The sequence below is a fragment of the Talaromyces stipitatus genome, genomic scaffold, assembly GCF_000003125.1.
Source record: "Talaromyces stipitatus ATCC 10500 scf_1105507295511 genomic scaffold, whole genome shotgun sequence".
NCBI classification, from domain to species: Eukaryota; Fungi; Ascomycota; class Eurotiomycetes; order Eurotiales; family Trichocomaceae; genus Talaromyces; species Talaromyces stipitatus.
In genome coordinates, this window is record NW_002990119.1 from 2199575 (window position 1) to 2225107 (window position 25533).

General features: G+C 46.1%; 9 protein-coding genes across 9 annotated transcripts, besides 1 other annotated feature; 4 read left to right on the forward strand and 5 right to left on the reverse strand.

Moving 5' to 3' along the window:
* Positions 1-902: 902 nt before the first annotated feature.
* Positions 903-2631, forward strand: TSTA_105240 (uncharacterized protein; the record flags this gene model as incomplete). Its single annotated transcript, XM_002486505.1, has 5 exons — positions 903-1248; positions 1301-1414; positions 1478-1610; positions 1669-2098; positions 2158-2631. 5 exons carry the CDS (start codon positions 903-905, stop codon positions 2629-2631), a joined length of 1497 nt encoding a protein of 498 aa, XP_002486550.1.
* Positions 2632-2917: 286 nt separating this feature from the next.
* Positions 2918-8081, reverse strand: TSTA_105250 (Patatin-like serine hydrolase, putative). Its single transcript, XM_002486506.1, has 3 exons — positions 7948-8081; positions 7382-7876; positions 2918-7332 (listed from the first exon to the last, which is right to left on the reverse strand). Exons 2-3 carry the CDS (start codon positions 7729-7731, stop codon positions 3081-3083), a joined length of 4602 nt encoding a protein of 1533 aa, XP_002486551.1. The 5' UTR covers positions 7732-7876; positions 7948-8081; the 3' UTR covers positions 2918-3080.
* A 1251-nt stretch (positions 8082-9332) lies between these two features.
* Positions 9333-11410, reverse strand: TSTA_105260 (beta-glucosidase). The gene is made up of 2 exons (XM_002486507.1): positions 11201-11410; positions 9333-11145 (listed from the first exon to the last, which is right to left on the reverse strand). Exons 1-2 carry the CDS (start codon positions 11386-11388, stop codon positions 9450-9452), a joined length of 1884 nt encoding a protein of 627 aa, XP_002486552.1. The 5' UTR covers positions 11389-11410; the 3' UTR covers positions 9333-9449.
* A 962-nt stretch (positions 11411-12372) lies between these two features.
* TSTA_105270 (RNA polymerase II mediator complex component SRB4, putative) lies at positions 12373-14793 on the forward strand (the record flags this gene model as incomplete). Its single annotated transcript, XM_002486508.1, has 3 exons — positions 12373-12665; positions 12729-13114; positions 13165-14793. The coding sequence occupies 3 exons, from the start codon at positions 12373-12375 to the stop codon at positions 14571-14573; spliced, it is 2088 nt and encodes a 695-aa protein (XP_002486553.1). The 3' UTR covers positions 14574-14793.
* A 1168-nt stretch (positions 14794-15961) lies between these two features.
* On the forward strand, positions 15962-17419 carry TSTA_105280 (uncharacterized protein; the record flags this gene model as incomplete). The annotated part of the gene is made up of 2 exons (XM_002486509.1): positions 15962-16379; positions 16959-17419. 2 exons carry the CDS (start codon positions 15962-15964, stop codon positions 17417-17419), a joined length of 879 nt encoding a protein of 292 aa, XP_002486554.1.
* A 581-nt stretch (positions 17420-18000) lies between these two features.
* On the reverse strand, positions 18001-19932 carry TSTA_105290 (IMP-specific 5'-nucleotidase (Isn1), putative). The gene is made up of 8 exons (XM_002486510.1): positions 19895-19932; positions 19799-19809; positions 19692-19712; positions 19623-19637; positions 19368-19515; positions 18523-19317; positions 18329-18468; positions 18001-18266 (listed from the first exon to the last, which is right to left on the reverse strand). Exons 1-8 carry the CDS (start codon positions 19917-19919, stop codon positions 18162-18164), a joined length of 1260 nt encoding a protein of 419 aa, XP_002486555.1. The 5' UTR covers positions 19920-19932; the 3' UTR covers positions 18001-18161.
* A 1129-nt stretch (positions 19933-21061) lies between these two features.
* TSTA_105300 (uncharacterized protein) lies at positions 21062-22057 on the forward strand (the record flags this gene model as incomplete). Its single annotated transcript, XM_002486511.1, has 2 exons — positions 21062-21488; positions 21588-22057. The coding sequence occupies 2 exons, from the start codon at positions 21062-21064 to the stop codon at positions 21974-21976; spliced, it is 816 nt and encodes a 271-aa protein (XP_002486556.1). The 3' UTR covers positions 21977-22057.
* Positions 21080-21121: a microsatellite.
* Positions 22058-22141: 84 nt separating the features above from the next.
* TSTA_105310 (conserved mitochondrial protein) lies at positions 22142-23097 on the reverse strand (the record flags this gene model as incomplete). Its single annotated transcript, XM_002486512.1, has 3 exons — positions 22142-22684; positions 22738-22881; positions 22939-23097. 3 exons carry the CDS (start codon positions 23095-23097, stop codon positions 22142-22144), a joined length of 846 nt encoding a protein of 281 aa, XP_002486557.1.
* Positions 23098-23663: 566 nt separating this feature from the next.
* On the reverse strand, positions 23664-24704 carry TSTA_105320 (uncharacterized protein; the record flags this gene model as incomplete). Its single annotated transcript, XM_002486513.1, has 2 exons — positions 23664-24200; positions 24414-24704. 2 exons carry the CDS (start codon positions 24702-24704, stop codon positions 23664-23666), a joined length of 828 nt encoding a protein of 275 aa, XP_002486558.1.
* Between the last annotated feature and the right edge of the window lie 829 nt (positions 24705-25533).

Here is a 25533-nt window from a genome sequence, read left to right on the forward strand (position 1 = left end):
AATCTGGGCAAGCTGCAAAGACTGAGTGCCAGGAAAGAAAGAACAAGAAGGTCTGATGGTCTCAGAGAGCGCTGATTTCCCACGAGGGAGGTACATGTTGCTGCAAACGTTGCGACAATATTGAGTACTGCTGACGGCAACGAAGCATTGGTGTGTGAAGTGCAGATGCTCGGATTTGGAATGCGGTGAACAGGACATGAAGCACAAATAAAACTGTAATAATGGACTACTTTACATCAGCCTAATGTAAGTGGACGGTTTAGGGATTCATACCAACTTCGGGATTGCAAGCTTGTAGGAATCTACTTTTACACATCGAGTTCGCTGACAGTAAAGCCACCGTGGGAGAAGTAAGAGGAATATAGAAGGCGGTAGGCAGACGAAGATTATGTCTTCAAATAAGAGACTAAAATCCAATGAGCGACAATGGATGTTAATCTGTAGCCCAAACTGGTTGTCAGCTCCCAAGGGGCAACCCAAGGATGTATCAGCAGCCATCTCAAGGCCTCACAACGCCAGATTCCACATTCCTGAACTTAGGACGAGGTAGTGAGAATGGATAGATTATTTATTCCAAATTTCCACTGCAAAAACCCTCTCCGATAGTGATAGAAAGCCATCTTGATAGATGCGATAGATGCAGATCGGAGTGAACTAATTATTTCCCGATACAGCAATGTCATTTGCTCCAACTCCGACGATGCGATACCTAAGAAAGAGAGAAGATGAACTCCGAAATGAAGTTGCCTAACTATTCAACAAGTCCATAATCCTTATCTAACACGCCAACATCTGCAAATCTAGACATCGGACGATTCCTAAATTTGTCACATTCAATGGGCAAAACCTGAGACCCAGGGCAAATTTCATAAGCATCTTTGCTGCCAAGAGAGATGTTAAACATGGTGAGCGCAAATGAAAGAACTCCATTACTGGATAGTCCCCCAGATAATGACGCGCCTGAAGAACAACCTTTGTCGGCTCGCAAGTCTTTCTATTCGATCGAGAATCGCCGTGTGCTATACACAATCGCATCCCTTTGCCTTGTTCTATTCATCTTCGATATATCCAACTACATAGCCGTAGTTCCGCAGACAGCTATCTTTGAAGAGATAGTCTGTCGTGATTATTATTCTTCCGGATTTTCAGTACTGGGAAATACAAGCGGTGATAAATGCAAGATTGAACCGATACAGAGCGAAGTGGCTCTAATCAGTGGTTGGAGGGATACATTTGAAACTATTCCAGGTATGAGCATTCAATACTTCTTATGCACTTACTGATCCTCTGCGATTTCTAGCCCTCTTGGTGACAATCCCTTTCGGGGCTCTCGCGGACAAAATTGGACGCAAGAAAATGGCCTTACTTGGAGCAGTTGGCTGTTTGCTTAGCGATCTCTGGGTGAGGACTGTGTGTAAGTATAAGGAAGCGTCTAAAAATGCATTCTTTGAGAGAATCTGACAGATTTGCATGCCAGGTTTATTTTCCGATATTTTCCCTCTCCGCTTTGTATGGTTTTCAGGAGCTTTCCAACTCATAGGTGGAGGTGCTACTACCATGTCCTCCATGATTTATGTGATGGCAGTAGACGTGTGTCCTCCAGAGTATAGGTAAGTCGCATCCCTACCTACGTGTGGTAAGATCGGAACAAGCACCAACAAAATAAAGGACGACATCCTTCTCACAGATCACTGCTGCTGGTTTGGCATCAGAATTTCTCTCAGTCCAAGCTAGCGCCTGGTTGATGTCAAAGAATCCCTGGATTCCATACCTAGGATCATCCTTGATATTGATAACTGGGCTAATATTGATTATCGTCCTGATTCCGGAAACATTCGTTCCGAAAGACGAGTCTTTGATGGACACAAGTACCGAAGAAAACTTGACTCATACGGCGGAGTCTCCTAGCTGGATAGATTGCTCTTATCCCCGCATTCGTCAGCACATCAGCAACCTCGGTCCAGTGTTCAGATGGATGAGACGAAATGTTCCAGCCATGATGATCATATCTTCCTTCTTTTTTGCCAACATTGGAAGGCAAACAGCGGGTATATTACTGCAATACATTACACAAAAGTTCCATTGGACGTTCGCTAAGGTTAGTGGATTGAAGATATTGCAATTAAGGATTCACAGGTGTCTGACACTTATTCCAAGGCCGCGTTCGTTATTTCTCTCCGTGCAGTTGGGAACCTCTTCGTCCTTGCATTCTTACTTCCCACTCTATCAGAATTAATTTCCAGACGGACGCGGCTGGCTGGGGAAGTAAAGGACAAACTCCTTTCTCAATTCAGCGTTGTTACAATCATCTTAGGTTACATTTTAATATTTGTTGCAGACTCACCTCTAGCACTGTCTATAGGTGTCATCCTCTCTGCACTCGTATCTGCGTTTACGGTAACCGCAAGGAGTATACTGTCAAGCTTGGTTGATCAGAGACATCTAGCAACAGTATATACAGGTCTTTCCGTCATGACTTACAGCGGCATGGTTGCTGGTGGACCCTTACTGGCCAGTTCCTTTCATTGGGGGATGAAATTTGGAGATCCCTGGATGGGATTACCTTTTATCGTTGCTGCTGGTCTTTATGTTGTCATTCTGCTTGTGATATCGATGGCGAGAATGCCCTAAATACTGTTCAGAGGTAGAGACGTTATGAGGCTATTGAAGAATAGAAAGCTACAGTTAGGAACTTAAGGAGGTAATCCAGGTAGAACAAGTGATATTCGATATGAACTCCTATTAGCTCTACTTATCCCTCATGGCGCTCTTCACCTGGGCACTCTCTGATTACTTGTATCTCTCGTTCGGACGCACTTTTCACAACAATGCCAATCTCTTAAGCTCCAAAAGCTTCTTTTACCTTCATGGGTATCTACCAATGTGGTAAATGTTAACACCTAGGTATTCAGACGTCCGATGAATGATCCTGTATTCATAGAATGTATAGTCTATGTATATGTATGTACAAATAAACAACAAAAATGAACGCCTTCAATGCTTCAAACGGTTCTTCCCAAACACCATGCACCTCAATGCAACGCTATATATGCTAAACTTGCAAACTTCCAAAGAATAAATCAAACACTAGCCCTCCTGGGCGCCATAGTCCTCCTCAACTTCTTCTCCTCCGTCGACTCCTCCAAAACCGGCAACGATCCCTCAGCCCTCAACTTATCCAAAAATCTCTTCCCATAGCTATAACCCACCTCATAAATCTCATCGAATTTCCCAAACTCCAATGTCCCGTATGGATCAATGGGCGGTCTCATATACAAACATCCCGGCATATTTTTCGCTCTTTCGAGACTATCCACTGAACTTACATATGCTAATCGTGCCTGAATTTCGCTGAGTGTGATGGGGTTCGGGGTAGACGAAAAGGGATTCCAGCGATTTGCGAATGTCCAAAACCCGGAAAGGGTGTCGCCGTAATCTTGGGGCGTGTTGTCGTCTAGACTACCTACGTCCACGGCGAGGATTATGTCTGCTCCTAGACTTTTCATGTGTGCTACTGTGAGATTATCGACGTAGCCGCCATCCAGCAATAAACAACCTTCATCGCAGAGTGGAGGGAGTAAACCGGCCAGAGACATGGAGGCACGTACGTATCGCCATACATAGCCTGAAGAATGGAACTCATTCCGCGATTTACTGATGTTGGTTGTGTTGCAGTAAAATTCGAGCCAGAAATCTTCGATTTGGCTGTCGCCAAAGGTTTTGAAGATACCCCGGTTGAATTCGTGGCCTGTTGTGTATGATACGGCCGGGTAGGTGAGGTCTAATGCGAAGCGCCAGATACTGCCCATTCGACCGGCGAATTTCTTGGCTCGGCCGTACATGGGTACGACGTCGGCGTCACGGGCGTATAGAGCGCCGATGAATGAGCCGATGGATGTACCGCCGACAATGTCGATAGGGATACCGGCTTCTTCGATAGCTTTTATAACCCCAACGTGTGCGATACCCCGTGCACCTCCTCCGCCGAGGACGAGACCAACTGATTTTCCACACAATCGACGCGCTAGACGGTGGAAATCACCTTTGAAGGGGGTTTGTTGCGAGTATAATGGAGTCTGGTGAATACGGCGAGACGTGTACTTTTGAATTTCGGCTTGTATAACCTGTACACGTTGTTTGAGCGCAGTCCCAAACCGTTTGGTCCGCGGATTTGCCGGTTCAGTAGTTAGACGATACGACATTTGAACATGATGATGGCCGCCGTTAATCCACATCCGATTCTTTAACCATCGTCGCGTCAACCCCGGTCGACAGTATCGTTCGGCATGTAGCAAGACAAGTTCTTTGCGCGCAGTGGTCTTCATACCAAGTAAGAACCGTTCATATTCGCCAATACTAGGCGATCCTTCTGCCAGTCCCACTAGAAGTATACAATCGGCTTGAGTAATACACGTCTGTGTCCATGGTGAATTGACATTTGTATCCGCAATATATAGCACCATGCCGTACTTTTCTTCCAAATCCGCCAGATACTGCGCGAGTTTGAGTTTGCCCATTTTGCTAAATGCATGTCGACCGAGATGGTTCAAAATAGCTGCTTGGTTCAACGAGGTAACTCCGTTGGTCACTCCGATTTGAGTAAACGCATTCATTAATCGATTCCCGAATTCGACGACCGGTACGCCCATTGTCACCGGCAGAATTGCAACAGTACGCATATTCACCGTCGACGTAGCCGTATTCGCTGTACTAATATCACGAGGAATAGACGAATCAGTCACCAAAGGATTATAGACAAGATCCCTCATTCGTTGCGCAATCAATTTCGAGATCTGAATCGTAATACCGGGATGTTCCTGAGCCAGACTGTTGAACAGCGAGCGCGGAAATTTTGCTAGTTCAGTATCACGAATCGCGTGAAGTGTTGCGGGTCGAGTAGACTCTGTCATGACTTCAAGTTCGCCGACACTTTCGCCTTGGCCGTATTCTCCTAGGACTCTGATTTTGCCTCCTTTGCCTTCTAGGACGGAGCGTAGTCGACCGTTGAGGACGATGTAGATGGCATCGCTGTCATCGCCTTGGTGGTGAATGACTTGGCCGGCGTTTACTTGTACCCATTCTAGCGCAAAATCGATATGCAGAATTAAGCGAGGCAAGACACTTGTCAGTCTTTTGGCGAGAGTCAATAATACAATGGGATACCGCTCTGCAATCCGTTCGAGAGTCGCACGCGGTAGGAATCCAACATAAACATCCGTCTTGGCCACTACATCTGTGAATGAGCGATACGACGCCACAGATCCAACATACCCCTGCATACCACCCGGTTTGATCAAATACAGCGACCGTCGAGGATATTTCCGCCGCTTAGGGTCTGCATGAGATACGCGCGAAGAACTAGTCGTTGTACGTTTCAACGTTGGGAAACTCTCATCGGATTCCTTGGATGTACCGACAAGGTCATCCCCACGATCGTTGACGGGGACACCGACATCCAAGAAACCGTCAATCACGTAATACAATCCTGGGTTTCGTTCGCCTTGTTCTACGAGGACGGATCCCTGGGGGAAAGAGACGATTTCAATTTCGCTTCGTAATTCTTCGCGAAGATTATGGACGGGTGAAGTTCCGCCGGCGCTCGTCACGGACATGGACATCATAGATTCAGACTCCGCGTCGTCGAAAGGATCCATGAACCCAAATGCGTTATTGAACACGGCCTTTTGTCTTCTCGAGTCATATGACACCAGCTTGGGTGATTGTTCACCAGAGTAAGTCTTTTGAAGAGCATCGCGCGTGCTGGACGTCAATCCGATCCCTTTCATCATGCATTCAACCACCGATTCGCGGAAAATACTATCTTCGTCCACAGCTTCTCTTCGCAAGAATGGAGAAGTAGCCATATGCATCGAACCACCTCGAAACGGCGAATGCTCAACCTGAGCTAGCGGACTTGTGACCTCAGCAAACGGCGTACCCTGGCCTTGTGAAGGTGGTCTATGTCCAATATCAGACCTGTTTCCGTACCGATTAAGTTGAATCGTCGACAACAAATCTCCAGGACTAGTGCCACTACTCGCGTGCGTAATATTAGAAGACAGGAAATTTTCATTAGACATGGACAAATGTCTTCTCGAGGCAGCTATCTTGGTCTGCAGAGCAGCATCTTTTCTCAATGAACTGCTTGATCGACGTCTTCGGTGCGCTTGGGGATTGTGTAGAGCAATCCCCTTGGAATCATCTTTGGGTCCGAGACGTTCCCGTTCTTGTCTGAATTTATCTTTTAATCTTTCCAGCGCTCTGCCGCGCAGATCATTCGGCAAGTCATGTGCCGTAAACTTATTGAGCTGTCGGTCAATGCTGAGCACCTCGGTATCCAAGCCCAGATAGGAGTGCGCAGTAGAGAAAGTCACTCTTTGCAACCGCGTTAGAATGACTTGAACAATGTGCGCCGTAGCTCGTGGATACATTCTCGTCAAACGCCGGAATGCGCTCGCTGGGATGATTGCAATGGTGGTATCGACCATTGCTCTCGCAACAATGTCGGGATGTACTGATTTATTTTTATTCGCGTGACGCCGACCTTGAGGTTGTGACGACGGCGCTGGGGTCTGAGGCGACTGATCAGCAGTACTTGTGGCGGCGGTTTTGGTCTGTTCAGCGCTGTCCTCCAAATCCAAGGGTGGGACCGTCGGCAGAGGTGCAACTCCTAATCCATCTGCTGTATGGTCAGCAGGCGGAGAGCCCAGCTGAGGACCAGGTACAAAACCCCCCGGACTTCCAGGGATAGAAGGAGGGATTAACGACTTTTCAGAAACATTCCTCGTACTATCATCACTACCCTGACGTAGATGAACATCTTCCGTAAACAACGTCAATATCGAAAACAACGACGACATTGACGCCCCATTCTTCACCTCAGTCAGCAATTGATATCCCTGATTCCCATCCATCCGATGTAACTCTTCATCATCCGTATCCTCCATCCCAAACGTACTCGCATGCGGATTGGATTCATTCCCACGAATCGACTTGACAAAAATCTGCACCAACCCATCAACCACCAGACAAAACCCTTTTTCTTCCTCCAACAACAAGGTCTCCCCGGCCATTAACTTTCTTGTTTGCATCGTCCGCGTCAATTCATGGAACACGGGTCTCTCCAAATACCCAAACACCTTGATTGCGCTCAGAAACTCATCCAGATAATTCGCCAATCCCGGTTTCGAGTCTCCTTCCTGGGTGTCTGGGAATAAATCGATTTGGGGTTCTTTGCGTTGCGGTTCGGGGGGAAGACGGCTGTACATGTTTAGGTATCGGTAGCGAATGAACCATATCACGGTAGACATGAAGGCGGCGAAAATGACCATTCTACCAATTAGCTTAGTCCATATCCAATTGAAGGGTGTAAGGGACATACAGAGTAGTAAAATTCATGGTGAAGGTCAAACTCATCGAAAACAACGTAAACAACCACGTCGGAATCGTAATAGTCGCAAACCCAATCACCCAAAACAATATACTGGGGATAGTATGCAACACAAAAACCAACACCTGACCCAAAGCACCGGGCATTGCAGTTTCGACTGGCGGAGGAACAGCGGGGAGTGTTCGCAGGGCCATTGTCGACGCCGTCGTGGCAGAAAGAAGAGACGAAGAGGATAAAGAGGGGTTATCGTTGCCCGACACCGCACTACTAATACTTAGCAGCGAGGTCGGAAGGGAGAGTGCGCCGTCTAGCGACGTGGAGATTGAAGGTGTATCGCCCATTTGTCTGGCTGGACAGACAACCCACCGGGGCGTCTGCTGTTGTTTTTGCTTGATTGTGCTAGATGGTTCGGAGGACGATTGTGGGGTCAGTCAAGTGGATCGCAGGGAACGCTGTTACGCTTCACCTGGTTGTGCGTAGTAAAAACTGTAATAGACTGCTGCATTAGAACAGAAAACACAGGTTGGAGGACCGTGGATGAGCAGACGGAGACCTACAGGACTGACAGATGGCAGATATGCGGGTGGTGATTGGTGTACCGTATTAGCTTATTCCTTAAGCTAATCAGCTCGTGCAGCGAGCACTGTGGTTGATTCGATTGATATTCTTGATATTTAGTGTAATATGTGGTAGTTGGACTGAGACGTCTTGTAAGACAGTGTAAGTATCTGAATTGTCAGGTGAATGTAAGGAATCAAGGCATCCAGGAACAACGACGTCATCGCCAGAACCCGGCAGAACCAGGGTCATAACCCTATAAACTTAGGGTAGTAACCCTACATCTGTCTTGTGCAAATTAGGGCTACATCTACATTATCTACATCGTTGCTATCACGAATCTGTTATTTTAGGAAATTGTTAACCAATGTATGTCGTTTGCTTAGTCTATCTCCAATATTTTCCTGATATCACTAAACAAAACAAAATTCTTATCGAGGCTCCTGATCCCTCACGCTGTCATAGAGCTTCTTGACACTCTCATAGTCGGCCTTCATCTCATCTTCCGGGTATGGCACACCACTTGTATGCATAGATTCCAGCCATTTCCTCACAGCCGCGTCGCACTGCCCTGCTATCTCATATGCCTCTGTCTCAAGCTTAGTGAACCAGGCAAGGAATGTCAAGTTGCCTTTCAAATTAACCATCTCAATAATCTCCTTTGGTGCTTTAGAGAACTTGTCGTAATCGAAAGACGAATGTTCAAATCCATAAGCTTGTTGAAAGCCTTGTGATGCACGTCTAACTTTGTCGTGGTTGTCCAGTTGAAGCGAGATTTTTAGGGCTCGGTAATCCATCAATACGTCTGCACCATGATGGGTCTCGCTCCTTTCGAAGAGGGCTAAACATGCCTGTTGTTCCTCCATCTCCTTGGACAGTTCAGCTAATTGCTTCTCCATTCTAGCCATGCGCTCGTTAAAAGCGTCAAGTAAGGGTAACATCCCGTCATTCTGCATTTGCCTCATTTCTTCGCTAACCATTTTCCAAAGAGCCGGTGTTGTGGTCTCGTCGCGAATAGGATTCTTGAGGTCAGCCGTTTTCAAATTCCGGTTAACGCAAGTCAAATATAGTACAGAACCTCGCACTGCCCAGTAGGTAAAGAATCCATGAGATATTTATGCCCCGTTAGTCTTGCATATTCTGTCTTCAAAGTTTCGGAAAAGAAAGGTAAAAGGCCATACTGGAAAGGAAAGTTGCCGGGATATACCAATATTCACATACAGACTGAGGATCATCATAGTACTTAGCTGGGGATTTCCAGCTTCACTTTGCATACCTAGGTGACCTTTCTATTATGGGCTCGGCTGGCTGGTACAACCCAAGAAAACGAGGTTCTTACTGGTACATATAAATGATCCACCATCAATTTCTATGAAAAAATTAGCAAATCCCACGCGTTACTGTATTATCTGAAGTTGGCCTAGTCTGTAAATCTATGGCATGCTAAGTTTGCAAATAATAAATATCAATTTGGCTATGCCATGTGGACGGAATCTACCAACTAATACCCCAAACCATTCCTCGCCCCCATGAAATCCACAAGATCAAAAAAGCTCTTCTTAAACCACCTCTCCTGCGTCGTTCGATTCACCACTTGCATCCCAAACTGCGCCGAATAATCCCCAAATTCCCAGTTATCCATAAAACTCCACGCAATCGCCCCTATAACATTCACTCCATCCTCCCATATCGATTTGAGTACTTCAGACATAAAGGATAGATAATACTGACTGCGGGGGGAGTCATATAATTGATCGACTAAATCCCGAGTGGATTCGTCGTAGACGGGAAATCCGAATTCGCTTAGGATTAGGGGAGTTTCGTAAATGTTCCAGAGATAGGAGAGGTAGGCGCGGAGGTAGGTGGGCGTGATGTAGACGTAGGATTGGGAGCGGTAGCCGATATCCCATCCGTAAGCGTTTACGGTTTCTTGGGTGACGCAGTATGGGTAGAGCGGGTTGGTGGTCATGTTTTGTTTGGCGCATTTTTCGATTCCGTCTCCGGGGACGGAGATGACAGTAGCTGTGTAGGCGTCGATGCCGATGAAATCGGTTGTGTTACCGATATATTCCAGCTCCTTTTTACTGAGTGGTTTGGCACCTGGTAGAGTGTGGAGGATAGATTTGGGGTACTGTTGGCCAAGACAGATCGGATACATGAAAACACCAAGTTGCATATCATTAAACCGATTCGCAGCATCAATTTCGGTCTGATTCTCGGGGTTCTTGGGTATGCCAAAATTATCGTTCAATTTCAACCCGACTTTCCCGGTTCCTTGCAACTCATCGTGATAGAAATGATACAATTGTGCATGGGCCTTGACGACATTGTCCAGTCCGGTAAAATTGAATGCGTACAGCAGCGGCTCGTTGATAGTAACCCAGAACGGAACACGATCCGCAAAATGCGTAAACAGAATCTTGCCGTAATTCACAAATGAATCGACAAATTCTTCATTCCAGTATCCGCCGTTCTGGTATCCGATATCCGGCTTCGCGTGGCGGAGATCAGACTGATCCACAAAGTACAGCGGAGTATCGAAATGGAGCATCGTCACAATAGGCACCATGCCGACCTCCAGGATGTAGTCAATCAAATCGTTGTAATGCTTGATACCTTGCTCGTTAATCGGACTTCCGGGCACTGTAAATGGGAGGATACGACCCCATGAAATCGAGAAACTGTAGTACTTGACGCCAATGGACGCCAAACGCTGAATGTCTTGTTTGTACAGATAGTAGTTCTCGTTAGTCACGTAGTCTTGTGGCGAGGTGTCTGGCAACATCTTCTCAAGGATACTTGGCGCACGACCTTCGAGAGCAATGGCACCTTCGATCTGAGCAGCAGATCCTGCAACACCAAACGTGAACCCTTCCGGAAAGGTATAACAGTCTGTTGGGCCGAAATAGTCCCGTGGAGGGAGGACAAGTTCACTTGTAGGTAGCGGTGTAGGACTAACAGTAGTAGTATACAGACCAATGTTGGTATAATTCGCCAGACTTGCATGTAGCCATTGCGATGACCACGCGGCTTGGCCGTATTTATCGGCAGTGTCAGTTGCAGAGATGAAGGTCTGATTCGGTACCCAGCTGCCCCACGTCGTAGTTGAGAGGGTCGTGGACAATTTTGCTACTGCCTCTGAGTATCGCGGTCCATAGGTCTTGGTGGTCGTGGGAGACGGAACTGAAATGGCACATCTCCGTCAAAGTCAGCTAGTAGCAAGAAGCCATATGGGGAAGAATGAAGACATACCGAACAGTTCCATTGAGCGATGCATACGAAAACGACTGGAAACGGTAAGTCGGGGTAGCTGGCGCTTCAGTGCACTGTGGTCGAGCTTCATAGCCAGTGGTCGTGATGTACACCTCTTGAGATTGTACTACAGCGGCGACAGCCGCCAGTAGAGAGACGGACTTCATAGTGGATAGATACCTGATCATACCCAAGGACTGACTATATTCCAAGACAATACATTCATCCCTTGCGGGGATATGTCGTCTTTTATACCTTGCACTTCCGCATGGTGGAATATTCCTCTCGCAACATAGATCCTCAAATCGATAGTCACATCCCAGCAACCAAGGAACATCAAAAATTCGGCTTCTGTAATATGAACACTTTTAATTAATATCAAGAATATAAGGTAATTCTTCACGTAGATCAGTCAAAAAATCTCCACAATATCTCCGTCTATGAGATCGGCCAAGGCAATCTTTGGGGCAGCAAACGCCGGATTTCATCTTTCCAGGTAGTGGCAGATAGCAAACGACAATAGCGCCGGTATATCCGGTCAAAGATTCGGGAGTTCAGGCTCATATTTTAAGTCTTTGGACCAAATGTTTCTGCATCCTGGAAAGGATCGTCGTCTCCGTGGGGGTTTTGCGCGTGTTCTTTGCCATGATATGCGGGGAATTTGCGGGGGTTCATAGGCCGGAGAGTTTGGAAAGTTTTGCTGGGATAGGAAGGTCCAGCAGATTCAAGCGGTCGTTAATAAGCTGGGAACATGGAAAAGGATTGGCGTGGCGTAGTAAGCATATTTGACCGTGATGTAAGTGTAAATTCGCGAGTGCATGTTCTGCGAAAATATATCTTGTCCGGACATTGAGGGGTGGAGCGCTTTGTAGGTTGGAGGATGTAATTTGTAATATATTTGATCTCCCGGGTCCTGGATGTATAGAAAGAGGTCAATGTGTGCTCTATACATCAATTGAGAAGACGATAGCCAGGTGTAAGGTATGTTGTGTTTGAGAGTAAGATGCAAAGACGTCAACAAGAAGAGTAAGTAGCTATACGGCGCTAGTCCTGATACAGGTATGAGCTAACCTAAGAAGGTTAGCGTTTCACATTACGCAACGACGCATCTCCGAACTCAATCAACAATAAGTTTTCCATCTCTCTGGAGGGTTAACATCCTGTGAACGAAGATGGAGCAGACAGGCTCGCTCATGCTGCCTCTCCGGCCGCAGACAACCAAGACCTCAAAAAAGGATAACCTACCCATCCGCATAGCTCAAATCAACGCCCAGCGCGGCTCGTTTCGCAACATCACTGAACAGAGTCTCCAAGACGAGATAAAAGCACAAAAAGAGAGAAGCAAAGACAAGCTTGAAGAGGAGGAAGAAGAAAGTAAAAGTCAGGAAAACGTGAACGAGGTCGATGCGACCGAGCGTCAGGAACTGCTGTATAAGCGACGAGCGGAGATTATTCAATTCGCGGCGTGAGCATCTTATCTATTATTCTGAGCTGAGACTGAGACTGAGACTAATTTTTGAGTATCAAGTCAAGCGCATATGGAAACTCAATTTGCGCTGGATTTCATATCACTACTACTCTCGAAACACGCCCCCCGCCAAGCAGAAACGAGTATATCGCCCTACCTCAAACAAAATGTCCCCATGGGCTCGCTGAACATCGATGTCGTCAAAGCACCTCCAAAGTCCCAAACAGCATTACGCGATACACAAAATGTGGCTCACGGATGGAAAATAGAAAGCTTTAATGCTTCTGCAAATAGACTTCTTAAAGCTGCGTCGCGGTTGGAGAGTGAAGTTGCGGCGGAGACAAAGTACTGGGATCAGGTTTTGTCTATCAAAGATAAAGGTTGGAAAGTGTGTCGACTTCCGAGGGAGAGACAGGTGCTTGGTGTGCAGTATGGGTTTATGGAGGGTATGTGTCGATCAGTTGAAGTGGTGTTAGACGCAACTAATGATTAATAGCTGCACCCACCTTTCGTGATCGTGGCCTGGCTTCTTTACGTCGTGCTGATGATGGCACGCTCGTCTTGGATAAAGGGCTGGTACCTTCAAGGGCGAGAGCTGTTCGGGTACGGGTGAAGAAACAGGGCAAGATCACAGGGAGTTCGAGCTTGTCGCGATTCGTTGCCGCTGCTGTATCTGATGATTCTGTGGAAAAGACTATCCTACAGTCGCGAGACACACTATTTGAAGAAGAACTATTTCACGAACTTACGCGCGAAGCACGGGTCTTGGTCAGCTCAGGCGTGACAGCACACAAAGACCTGATTGAATTTGAGTACGAAGCAGGCGAGCAGATTCTACTTGAACTGGCCGATGTGGATGATAACCCCGAGAATGACTCAGAACCGTCCGAGGGTAGCACTGTGAATAATAATGAAGCCGAAGCAATAGCATACGCTCTACGGATCTTACTCTCATATGCACATCGACAAAACTTACGACGACGAAGTCAATTTCCCCCTCCACTCACAAACCAGAAACGACCGACACCACAATACCAACTCCTCCGTCCTATTCTATCGTACATGCAACATGACGCGCATGTGCGTTCTTTACAGTCTTTTCTACAAGATGTTTATCAAGTCCTTAATTCCGCTGGTCTTGCGTCAAAGTACACAACCTCGAAATTCTCCTCCTTACAATTCAAGTCCAGCGCAGATGTATCTTCATCAACATCAGTCGAAACATTGCTCAGCCAGTTTATGGAGCCGCTTGAATCACGATTCTCGGGATCTATGGCTAATCCTACTAGTACATACAACATTCGCATACACACTACTATGCCAGATACATCATCTCGCCAAATGGCTCTAGGGACGGATTATGAGTTGACAATCCGTCTACCGAATTATCCATACACACAACCTCCATCGCGAATTGGACTCAAGCACGAAGTTGAGCTATTGCTTTTGCGTCTGTTTACTCTTGATTTGATCACATACATCTCATCAATATCTTCCCATAATGCGGCTGCAGCCAGAGGCGGAGATTTTACCAAAAATCTTTTACTCTGGGAATCACCATTCCCGCATCACGGCGAACTTTCCGGCGTGACGCAAGACGGGAAAGCAGTGAAACAGCTAGCCATCAACCTGAGTCGAGACAGTCTAGGTCTGTGTCTAAAATCTCGCAGCCAACATGACGACAAATCAGACACGAATGAAACAGCCAAAAAGGAAGATGAAGCCATTGACCACGACGAAGATCCTTTCCAGTCAGAATTTGTGGTTGGTCCTGGTGGATTGCAATATACGCGTCCACCTCAGAGACTGGCAGGCGGAGAGGTTGTGCATGTCTGGCGACGTGAGGATGTGAAGGGTGCGCCGAAGACGTTGGCTGAGGTTATTCGAGACATTTCCTCTATATAAACTACCTTTTTTGGTTTTGCTCTGATCTACATGTCATGTAATGATAAGTATAGTGTCATGGCAAATGAAGAAAGATTAATGACAAACAATCTCAGCTGATTCTATATTCGTTTGTGATCAACCTCCAGGACAATAGGGCGCAAATTGAGGTTGGTCATGTGATGCAAATGCAAACGAGGGTATAAATCTGGGCTCTCGTCCTCGTCTCTCTCTTTTCCTTTCTTCTTCCTTCACCTTTCTCTCATCGCTGTCTTGAAAAGCCCGTTCCTCACTATCTCGACATTTGCTTCTCAAATCACCTCACTCACTCATTGCCTCAAGGAATTTATTACACGGAGTTCTCACTTCGCTCTTACGCATATAAGCAACAACGAACGAGACTGCTAAACATGAGTCAAAGCCCACCAGACGTGGCTCCCAAGATGGAGGATTTGTCTATCGGTAGGCTGAGATCCAACGAATACTCCTCAGCGATACAGACTAGCTAATTGACCACCCCCAGGGCGCCTCTCCCTCCACCGCTGATGCTTCATGTCCAGCACTATTCAACAAGACAAAACAAAACGAGCACAGTACAACCAACACTGCGGACGCTAAGCAATCAGCCTCTGTGATTCCAACGACCGAAGATTCGAGCGAGAAACTCTAGGAGAATGATATAGATAAAGCGGACGTTATACAAGAAACCTCCGAAGTCTTCGACAAGTTTCGCTTCATCATCAAAACAATCCCCGAACTACATAAAAAGGCTTCTGAGGACGAATTTCTAAACAATATCGGACTCGACGCGGCGGCACATTCTATGCTAAGAAACCTAACTGAAGCAATGATTGCAATTATTTTTGCCCTCAAACAGCTCAATGACTCAGTGGAGACTTGACGGTTTTGCAATCTTGGGGAACAGAATGAATTGGTTCTTTGTTGTGTATGTCTTGATGTGTATTTCCTGGTATCTCTTTTGCTATCATGCCCCTCTCCAATGACCATGTCATGATGCCAACCATAATCTCATAAAGTGATACAAATTGAAAGTCATTTGCAAGCACAATAGCCCTCCATAAATCTAAGTCGCTGGGCATGAACAGATCAGAGTAAGCACGTGATTATGAACAATGATATAAAATTGAGTCGTGTCCTTGTCTCTTCTCCATCATCCCACTCTCGTCCTCACTGAGAAAAGGACATTCCTCCTACCTCGTACTTTGGTGCTTCAACTTACTCTCCTCACTCCTTCAAACATCAGCCCCTGACTATCTTACAATACATTCTCTTCTCCATGTGAAGTCACACGCCTTGCAAGCCAGGCATTTTTATGGACTCTCTCGAACAACGTAAGCTGAACCCCGTAATTATCAACAATGCAAGCTAAATGTCTCACAGTCCACAAAATGCAGCCCAAACTTGAAAACTCTACTGCTAAGCAATCTGCCGCATCAGCATCCTCAACAACATCTTCAAAGAAGTTCCAGAAAAAGAAGGCAGCTACCAGCGAACTCAGCATGATAATCCCATCAAGTTACACCATTGTTTCCGACGAAAGTTCGGATGAGGATGACATTTTATCTACTGAATATCACTACAGCAACCTCGAAGCCGCTGCGCGTGTCAAGCAAGAGATCCGTCAACGCCACGAGACCGCGGAACTCATTCGTTCTTACGGCGAGATTATCGATTCGTTCAAGTCCGTCTGCAGAAAGCTATCTGTGCCAAAAGGCCCAGTGGACGACCACAAGCGTGCTGAAGAGATTGATCTGTTTGAAAGGGAAATGACTAGTGTTATCATGTCAAGGGTCTCAAAGTTGATTCGTGAGATGCCATGAGATGTCATGGTTGGATGGTGAATTGGTCTGTTGGATTGTTTCGAGTTTGAAAACGTGGTATTTTCTGGGCGTTGATCATTCTTGTATCTTTCGGTTTCCAAGCTGGAGTGATCATGTCCTCCTCCAACAGCCATGTTATGATACCTACCATAGCCTCATAAGTGATGCACGAATCCGTATTTGTTTTCAAGTACAGTAACCCTCTATGAAATCTAATCTACTAGGCGTAAACAGATTAGGCCAAGCATGTGACAGAAATGAATCTACTAGCTTAACCTTCCCTTTCCTCCCTCTATCCTTCCTAACCCCTTATCTTCCCTCTTCCCCTCTCGCACTTCTCTCAGCCCACTCCTTTCCTTCATCAAAACTTCCACCTCCCTAGTCTTATCAAATCTACAAAACCCGATTACTTAAACCTCACGAGTTTTGCCGTTCACGATGGATCATCTCTGGGACATTTCCATCGTCCCACTGGCAGAGGACGGAATTACAATCCAGTCAACCCAAAAAAGTAGCAGTACCATTTTATCTGTTAAGTTCATAGCTGCTAGCTAACATCACACAGAAAAACAAGCCTCTCGTCCATCTCCAGCATCAGGTACCTTGAAGTCAAGCCCTGTGCCTGGAAAAAAGGAGAAGATAGGAGAAACCGTCAAGCCTCGTTCGTCTGTCTCTTGGAGTGATTTGGGTACTTCGTCAGCAGGTACGAAGGGCTGTGCTGAGAATCTCAAGACTTCAAGCGGTGACTCTGGAAAAGCTAAGAGTTCGGGTGCTGCTTCTGTGAAAGAGGCGAAGTCAGTCGATAACCTGAATACACAAGTTCCCACGGATCAAACTAGCCCTTCTAAAATGAAGACGAAGGCCGCCCCGGATTCCCTATCCAAGTCCAAGTCCAAATCGCAGAATAGTGACTCAAAACAGCCTACAGGTATGCTCCAAACCTCAAGCCATCAAATATCAGCAGACGTCAAGACTAACAACATCTCGTCCCCTAGTCCCTGCATCTCAACCGTCATCATCTTCTAAACATCCTCTATGGGAGAACCCCGATACTCAATCATCCCCAACCCCTGCTGCGAAAAAACCCAAGACCAGCCACACCATGCCAAACATCAAAAAGGAATATCAAGACCCGAGGATAGAACCGATGATACATTTCCTTACAAACGACAAACGAAAACCAAAACCAAGCACCTTTTCGACAGGTTCAATCACGAACATAAAGAAGAAACATCAAAACAGAAAGATTGAGCCACTGAAGCCATTTTTTATAAAAGAAAAACACCAACCAAAATCTGGCACCCTCCCGAGACAAATTCAACACCAACCACAAAAATAGACCATCCCAAGGAGAAAGATTCCAGAAAATCGAAACAGTCTCCTGCAACAGCAGAAACCTCCAAAACCCGTCGCCAAAAAAAAAAAAAAATTTGGAATGACTAATACTGGTACTGAGACTTTGGAGTCTTTTTGACTGTTAGGATGCAGTATATGGCTGCTAGGAATTCGAGATTGCTTGTTGGGACGTTGATGGAGAAGGGTAAAAAGAAGTGAATACGAAAAAAAAATAGAGTGTTATTGCATTGCAATAATTTATTCAGATCAGGCTGTTCATGTTTCCTTCTAATGTTTCCATATGGGGATTTGCTTGTGTGGGTTTAATTGATTGCTTTTGGACGCTGTTATTAGATACGCTTACCATCCAAATAGATACTCCTCAACTCCACAATCAATACAAAAATAGATATCTCTTGAAGATGGATACCATCTACTCCCCCTTGGAGTACTCACTCTCCAACTCAAACATCTCATCCAACAACTGCACTGTCTCCGCTGGATTCGCGATCCATGCTGTTGTGCATGCCGTTCTTGCCTATTATCAACCAACCGATTAGTTCCCCAATTTCGAAACATGCAGAGAAAGAGGAGGGATACCTTGAAATCATTAGCACCAGCAGACAAAAACTGATCACCAACATGTAACGTCGTGGATCGATCGATACCGCCAAAGTAGCGTTGACAGGCTCTCACGCCCCATGATTTATCGCCAATGTCGATGAAGACGTCGTTTCCGCCTGTCTCGTTAGAATGTCTATATACACTAAGAGCAATAGAAAGGTAGGAGGTACCGTTGAAAGCGCAGAAAGGTAATTTCTTGCCCACTTCACTTCTCTCAACCATATTCTGCACAACGAGGACTGTCTCTTCTAATTGTTCGCGATGCATCTTCTTCCCTTTTACGGGGTAGATGCCCACCGCACGTGATTTTCGTAGCACATTAGCTGGTAAACTCAAATTACTGACGCATTCTCGCAGCGATGCTTCGGCGACATTGAGGAGTTCATCGATATCCTTATCGTTCCATGTATGCATTTCATCCAACATCCATTCTGATCTCGGTACGAAACTCAATAAATGAGGAGAGGATTGATCGTATCGAAAGAGGAAATTTGATTCACCGCCCATTACGATCAGACCACTCTTTTGATCTGGCGTTAGCGACGTATCGGCTTTAACAGCATCTAGCAACCCCTTCAATCGGAGATAATAATGCGACGGCTCCGTGTACCCGGCCGCAGTGACAATACCAATCTTCTTCCCCTGACTCAACAACCTCAATAACCGCGACAGTACGGGGTTATCACCATCCAGGCAACAACCATCCTCGTACAAGGTAACGTCACCATCAAACGTCAAAAGACGAATTGCACTACTGCGTACCAAGCCCATCAATTGTGCCGTGTTGAGGGTTAGACGCACGTCATTGAATGACGGCGCGACAAAGCGGCGACGACTGATGTGTCGTCGTTGGTCTTGGTAGATGAATGCATCCTCGAGTAAAAGAGGGGTGAAGAAGTGGCCGACTGTGGGCACGAGAAGTTTGAGTTTTGATTTGCCGGGGAGGCTGCGGTTGTTATGGTTTACTGGACGAATGTCAGCACACTGTGTGGAGATATCAGGAGGTAGGACCTACTGTGGTCTTTGATTAATAACTCGACATCACGCATGATCTCGGCATAGCGTTGCTGCGTGGCCGTGGCCACTGCAGCTAATCTGATGCTCTCCTCATGAAAGACGACAGTGGGTTGCGAGTGCAGCACAAAGGGGACAGCTAGTAAGCCCTAGTCCGTTGTTTTAGTAAACTATATTCAGGCAGAAGAATATTCATCCATCTTTTGTATCATGACATCTCAGGTAGCGAGATAACTGAGTCGTAGGATAGACATACCTTGATCCACTCGATCTATCAAATCAAAATACTTAGTAAATAATCAAAGAACATCAATGACCACATTACCAATTGGTCCCGACGATGGGTCTAGAATGGTCGCCATAATATGCATATCAGTATATCAACATCGACGTGCGGGGTCCATAACGAGTAAACAATTGACATGGACGAACCTTGAGAGCATCTAATCGAAGACAGAGTCAGCATGTAGAAGAACAGACGGAAAAGATAGGCATCAATGTAATAAGCCAATGGATGGATGCACTAACATTCAACGCGATATCTGGTGGTCATTGTTGTTGCGGTAGAGGTGGTGTTTTTTAGGTCGGGCTCTCTTTCGGGGAAGAAGGGCCAAGAAAGTGGATGCCTGGACACCCTGTTTGTTAGGTGTCGATCTGCGCGGAGTTGGGTTGATGCCTGATCCAGCTCCGATGACAATTCCTTCTTCTTTCTCGAGACTTTTGTTATTTTCTCGAACAAGAACTGGTTCTGTTATCTTGCAGTTGATTGTCCAGCTGATGATTATGAATTGAGTCAAGTTGAACTGAAAAATCCAACTCCGAATTCCTCACCGGTATTCTGGAGGGATCCCGAACCTCATACTCCGTACAATAATACTAACTGCAATAAGTCGAGGCTCTATACCCCATAGTCTGCTACAATTAAGTTAAACCTAACTGTGACTGTCAATCTATTTTCTGACTCATCCTTACAGCCTCATCAAAACTTATACAGACGAACTGCCAATTAAATCTACTGGCGTCCTATGAGTCTTGGACTCTTGCACACTCATCTTCTTCGCCAGTCTCGTATTCTAGCTCAGCCTGGTTATATGACTCAATTCTGTCGCCTAGAATATGCAGAAATTAAGCTACAATCTAAAAAAAATACTGCCTAAAGAGTCATATTGCTTCGTCTTGGCCTCAAAGCCAATTCTTCCTTTGATGCATGCGGCTCAATTGGTCAAAGCAGATGTATGACTCCATCATTCACTTTCTTGTAGTCCGTATATTTTTTTTCTGACGATCAGAGCATCTTGACAGGGGTGAGTAATTGGCTGATGGCGTATATCTTGGACCCTCGGAGTTCCCACTGTCGTGAATTGAGTTCCGATTATTTACCATATCCGGTAATATCTATGTTGTGATTGAGTGTATAGCTTCGTGACTTTTTTTCAGGCAACAAAATAGTCATCATGAGCCGGAGAATAGACCTGGGTGGATTTGTAATGTTGTGGATGAAGAATCGGTGATGTGGTGGTATAAAATGAAGCTGTTTCCTCTGCAACTTCCTATCCAAGACTCAGACAAGCCCTAAACGCGATCTATACAAATAGACTCGCACTCGAGAAATTCATACCTACACATATGATAATAAACCAAACCCACTCGCAACAACCACAAGCAAACACTATGGAACACACAAACTACAACAACATGCCTGCTCTCCGGCATACAGCTACGACAAACACAACAACAACAACAACGACAGAAACAGACCCAGACTCCGCCTCCCTCTACTCCGAGCACGCAGCCCTCCTCCTCCCATCAAAGGACGGCACACAACCCGGCTTCGCACCCGAACAATCTCTCTCTCGCGGCCTCCAAATCCCTTCCAAGACTTCCCGACTCACATCCGGATTCGAGTATCCTTCCATACTGGGTACTCAATACAACATATCGCGCGATGAATGGGAACAATTCACACATGAAATTACGGAAAGTGCAAAATTATCACCTTCGCAATGGACGACGGTCATTGGTGTGGGTATGGGTATAATGGCTGTAGGGGGTATGATGGTGGGCTTCTTCGGCGCGATTCCGGCTGTTATAGCCGCGAAACGGAAACGGGCGAGACAGGAGAGTAGGAATCTTGCCAGGGCTATGGGCATTCCGTCTCCATTCGAATCAGACCAGCAACAATCAAACAACCAAGACGATTCTCAAATACAAGAAATAACAGATGAAAACTCCCTATCATCCAAAATCACTGCCTGGAACGAAACATTCTTCAAACCTCGCGGAATCATGATTCGCATTGACATGCCGTATGATCTCTCAGCGGTGGAAGACGGACTAGATGTGAGCTCTACCTCTCGTACTGCTGCCAAAAAATCACCACGAAAATCTTCTTCTCCTTCCCATGCCTCGTCGCGGCAGGGGTCGGTGTCTTCGTCTCTTTCGGGGTTGTCGGCAGATAAAACTGACCGGGTAAAGGAGCGGTATAAGGCTAGTCATCGGTCCAGGATTGTGATTATTCCGCTGAATTCTGATGGGAGATCCGGGTCGGTGATGAGTCAGGCTACTACTTTGGCGGAAGAGAGCCCTTATATTCCTGCTGTCTATAATTGATTGTCTCGTTTTCATGTCCTTGGTATGAAATTGTGTTTTTGAGGGATTCCAGATTGTTAGCGTTGTTCATGATAGTATTTACTTAATGATGATGAATACTAAATTGATACAATTTCATTTCTATACGTACATATTTGCACCATATATATACTGTGAAAGACAAAATTACAACTTCGCCTTGAACCCCGGCGTAAAACTCGTCCCTCCACCAATACTCTCAACAATCCGATCCACAACCCCAATCAACCATATACTCCCTTCATCAGACGCTAACCACTCCCCCCCTTGGATATCGCTCTCCGCACTCCCATCTTCAAACGCCTTTCGCAACCCAAAAACATGCGAAATAACCTGCGGCCCAACCCCCGTCTGCGCACGGAGACAAGCCACTGCAACAATGGACGTCAACACCCTGCCTACCTTCGCCGGAACCACACCTTCTGTCGGGGTGGTCGGATCAGCAAATAAATTCCCGTATTCACTCTCAATAATGTGAACTGGTAAATCTGGATGAGACAGGGCGAGTTTCTGTTGCAGTTTTGTCTCGAAGGGGTAGTAGATTGATTTCCATAGTGAGTGGCCCCGGCTCAGGATGTCCGGAATGACTTCGGGTTTTAGTTGGCGACGCGCTTGGGTCGATAGGGCGTCTTTAATGTCTGTTGGTAGCCCGGCGCGAAATTCGCCGAGACAGTTTATTGTTCGTGGGATCTTTTCTGTCAGTTTCTACGTAGTATTGAAGTGATAGAATGAGAGAAACGTACGCCATTGAATCCAATACATTTTAATCCAATCTCACGGATCAATTCAGCAAGATAAACACTCTCCTCTTTGGATCTCGATTCCGAGACGAGTTTGTGTAATTGGACCAATGATTCTGGTGAATTCATTGTCATTGTTGCTGCTGTCTGCGTATCCAATTAGCCACTGTCCTTCAAAGTGTAAGACTAAAAGCGAAGACGAACGGCAGCACTAAACCAAGCTTTTAATCCCACATTCCGTGGCTCGGCTTCCTTTGCTATACTCGCATATACAGAGGTTATTTGTGCCGGAGCTGGGTTTGTGCCTGGACGAGCATGGGGAGAGTTGATCAATGCTTTGAGGGCGGGTGACAATTTTGCCATTTTGCTTCTAATTGGAGAAATGTTGAAATACTTCAGTTTTAGTTAGAGAGACATCAGGATTGGCGATTTTTGAGGAAGAAGTGATGTTTATTGAGAGACGATTTATCCTCGGCCTGAAGGGTATTTACGTAGGCGGTGGGACATTTCGGGACTACTTTTGCTGCCGAAGAAAGGCAAAATTATTAGCCCTAAGCCCTAACCCTATATTCTCCGTACTCTGTATAGATACTTCAAATATAGATCATGTATCCAAAGAATCAAATTGAAACTTTCATGAGCCTTATAGTAACATTCTGTAGAAGGTCCCGTGATAATCATATCATATCGAAAAGAGCGACTTTGCAGGCCCTGAATGGTAGAGCGTACATGCACGACAGATTGAACGATGACGATTTTCATAAAACTGCTCAATTTTTCAACATCTTAACGATAAGACGGACCATATAGTTGTGGATTTGTTGCACAATTATCTGCCGCTGTTGGCCATTTGGTGTCACCCGCCTAGCCGAAGAACTGTAAGTGAATGCATTCTGCAATGTTGGAGTTAAGTCAAGGACTAGATTCACTTACTCTATGGTCTCTACTTGTCCTTGACTTCGCCATCGGACCAATTGGAGTCTGAGTTTATTTCTCGACCGAGAAGATTTATTGATCGAAGTTTTTGGGTTATCATTTGTGGTTTCTGTGATCTGAAGCCCTGCTTCCAATAATGCTTTATCAAGGAGATCTGCCCGCTTTGAGAATTCACTGATCTGAATTAGGAGGGAGGTTGTTTCTTCCTCGTTCTGATTACGTGTACGCTGGAGGTCCTCTGAAAGCTGGTCATAATCTTGCCTCATCCAATCGTGCTCCTGTAAAGCGTTGTCTCGTTGTTGTTGCATTTCGTTGTGTTCATGAGCCAGGAAATTACTTCGGAGCCGCTGTGCAACCAGAGTGGCTAGTAATATATTCACTTGACGTCGTCTCCGTACATCAAGAGTGATATTTTGCTGTCGAAGTCGGTTGCGTTGATTTCGAAAGTTGCGCACCCGTGCCCATAAAGTGTTGTTCTCTTGTTCCAGTGTATCTCGGTCCTGAGCGACCTGCTCTCGTGCAGCTCGTTCCTAGGCGACCTGTTCTTCCATAGCATCTCGTTGATTTTGAAGCTCCTCCAGCCTCGTGCTTAGTGCAGCTCGTTCTTGCGCAGTGGCTTGTTGATCTTGCGGCTCGATAACCCGTGCTCTTAGAGGGTTGATCTCTTGTTCTAGCGCAACTTGTTCTCTGGAGGCGCGGTTTCTCAAAGCAGCTTGTTGATTTTGAAGGTTGCGCATCCGTACTCTTAAATCCCTGGTCACTCGTTCTAGCCTAGCCCGTTGGGCGGCATGCTCTCGCAAAGCAGCTTGTTCATGTTGAAGTTTGCGGACCTGCGCTCTTAAAGTTCTGTTCTCTCGTTCTAGTGTAGCTCGTTGAGTGGCCTGTTGTTGGGTAGCCTGTTCTCGCGCAGTAGCTTCGTCTCGCAGCCGCGTTCTTGGATTGTTGTCCACTCGTTCTAGCCTAGGTCGTGCGAATTGAGCCCTTGGTGCCGGGGTGGGTATTCTCGATCGTTGGCGTCGTTGGTTTTGATTCATTGTGTTGAATGATTCCCTTTGTTTTCTTGTCGTACAATTAATGAGACGAGATAGATAGAAGATGCTGGTCACGGTATGGGTTGTAGAAGAGACTGAAGTTGACTGAGCATCAAGGTGGACAAGGGGAATAAAAAGGGGATGAGGAAACAGACAGGTATATATACAGAGAAAAGAAAAAAGAAGAAAGAAAAAGGGGAAAGGGAAGGGGGGAAAGTCCACCGCAATTCAGGGTAGACAAGGCTACACCAGGTAGGTCCCTCGAGCCGAATTCAAACACCTTCTCTTCAGCGTTTCTTCAACGAGTTTCTACATGAACAGAATTTTGAGAGCCGGAGATTAGACTATTTGACAGAACACCACGTCCCATTAGCGGTCTGACGATTCCTGTAGTTTTGTAAGCATTCTGAGCCGCATTTCCCGGTTGACAAAGCTGCCGCGATAGCCCCATGGGGTATGTATATGACGATACTTCTCCAAGCCATCCTAATATGACATAAAGCTTATGTTTGCGGATATCGACGGCATCAGCTAATGGCTTCTTTGTTCCCTTCTGGGACAGATGCGTCGACATGTCAACCCCTCGTGCAAAGTTCTGAAGACTTATAGCAATGATGGTTCTGTCATCCGCCGCTTATTCAGCAAAACGATTCGTGGCTATTGATGATTCCAATGCAGAGAGCATGGATGTTGAGTTGAGGTGCGGTTGATAAATTCAGTCATTGGCCGTGATGTAGCCAACAAGAGGAGCAGGTATATCGAACGAGGCTGTTGCTCATGCAAGCATGCCGCAAAAACCGGTGACTATGAAATCATGAATATGTATTCACCA

What these genes read in the sequence shown, in the direction of transcription:
- TSTA_105250 (XM_002486506.1), bottom strand. Translation starts at nt 7,731, where the DNA reads ATGGGCGATACACCTTCAATCTCCACGTCGCTAGACGGCGCACTCTCC. An exon ending in ACCATGAATTTTACTACTCT is followed by an intron (nt 7,333 to 7,381) that starts GTATGTCCCTTA and finishes GCTAATTGGTAG; the next exon opens with AATGGTCATTTTCGCCGCCT.
- TSTA_105260 (XM_002486507.1), bottom strand. Translation starts at nt 11,388, where the DNA reads ATGATCAGGTATCTATCCACTATGAAGTCCGTCTCTCTACTGGCGGCT. An exon ending in TCGCTCAATGGAACTGTTCG is followed by an intron (nt 11,146 to 11,200) that starts GTATGTCTTCAT and finishes ACTTTGACGGAG; the next exon opens with ATGTGCCATTTCAGTTCCGT.
- TSTA_105290 (XM_002486510.1), bottom strand. Translation starts at nt 19,919, where the DNA reads ATGACCACCAGATATCGCGTTGAAT. An exon ending in ACCTTTCTGCGCTTTCAACG is followed by an intron (nt 18,469 to 18,522) that starts GTACCTCCTACC and finishes CTAACGAGACAG; the next exon opens with GCGGAAACGACGTCTTCATC. An exon ending in CTGGTGCTAATGATTTCAAG is followed by an intron (nt 18,267 to 18,328) that starts GTATCCCTCCTC and finishes GGTTGATAATAG; the next exon opens with GCAAGAACGGCATGCACAAC.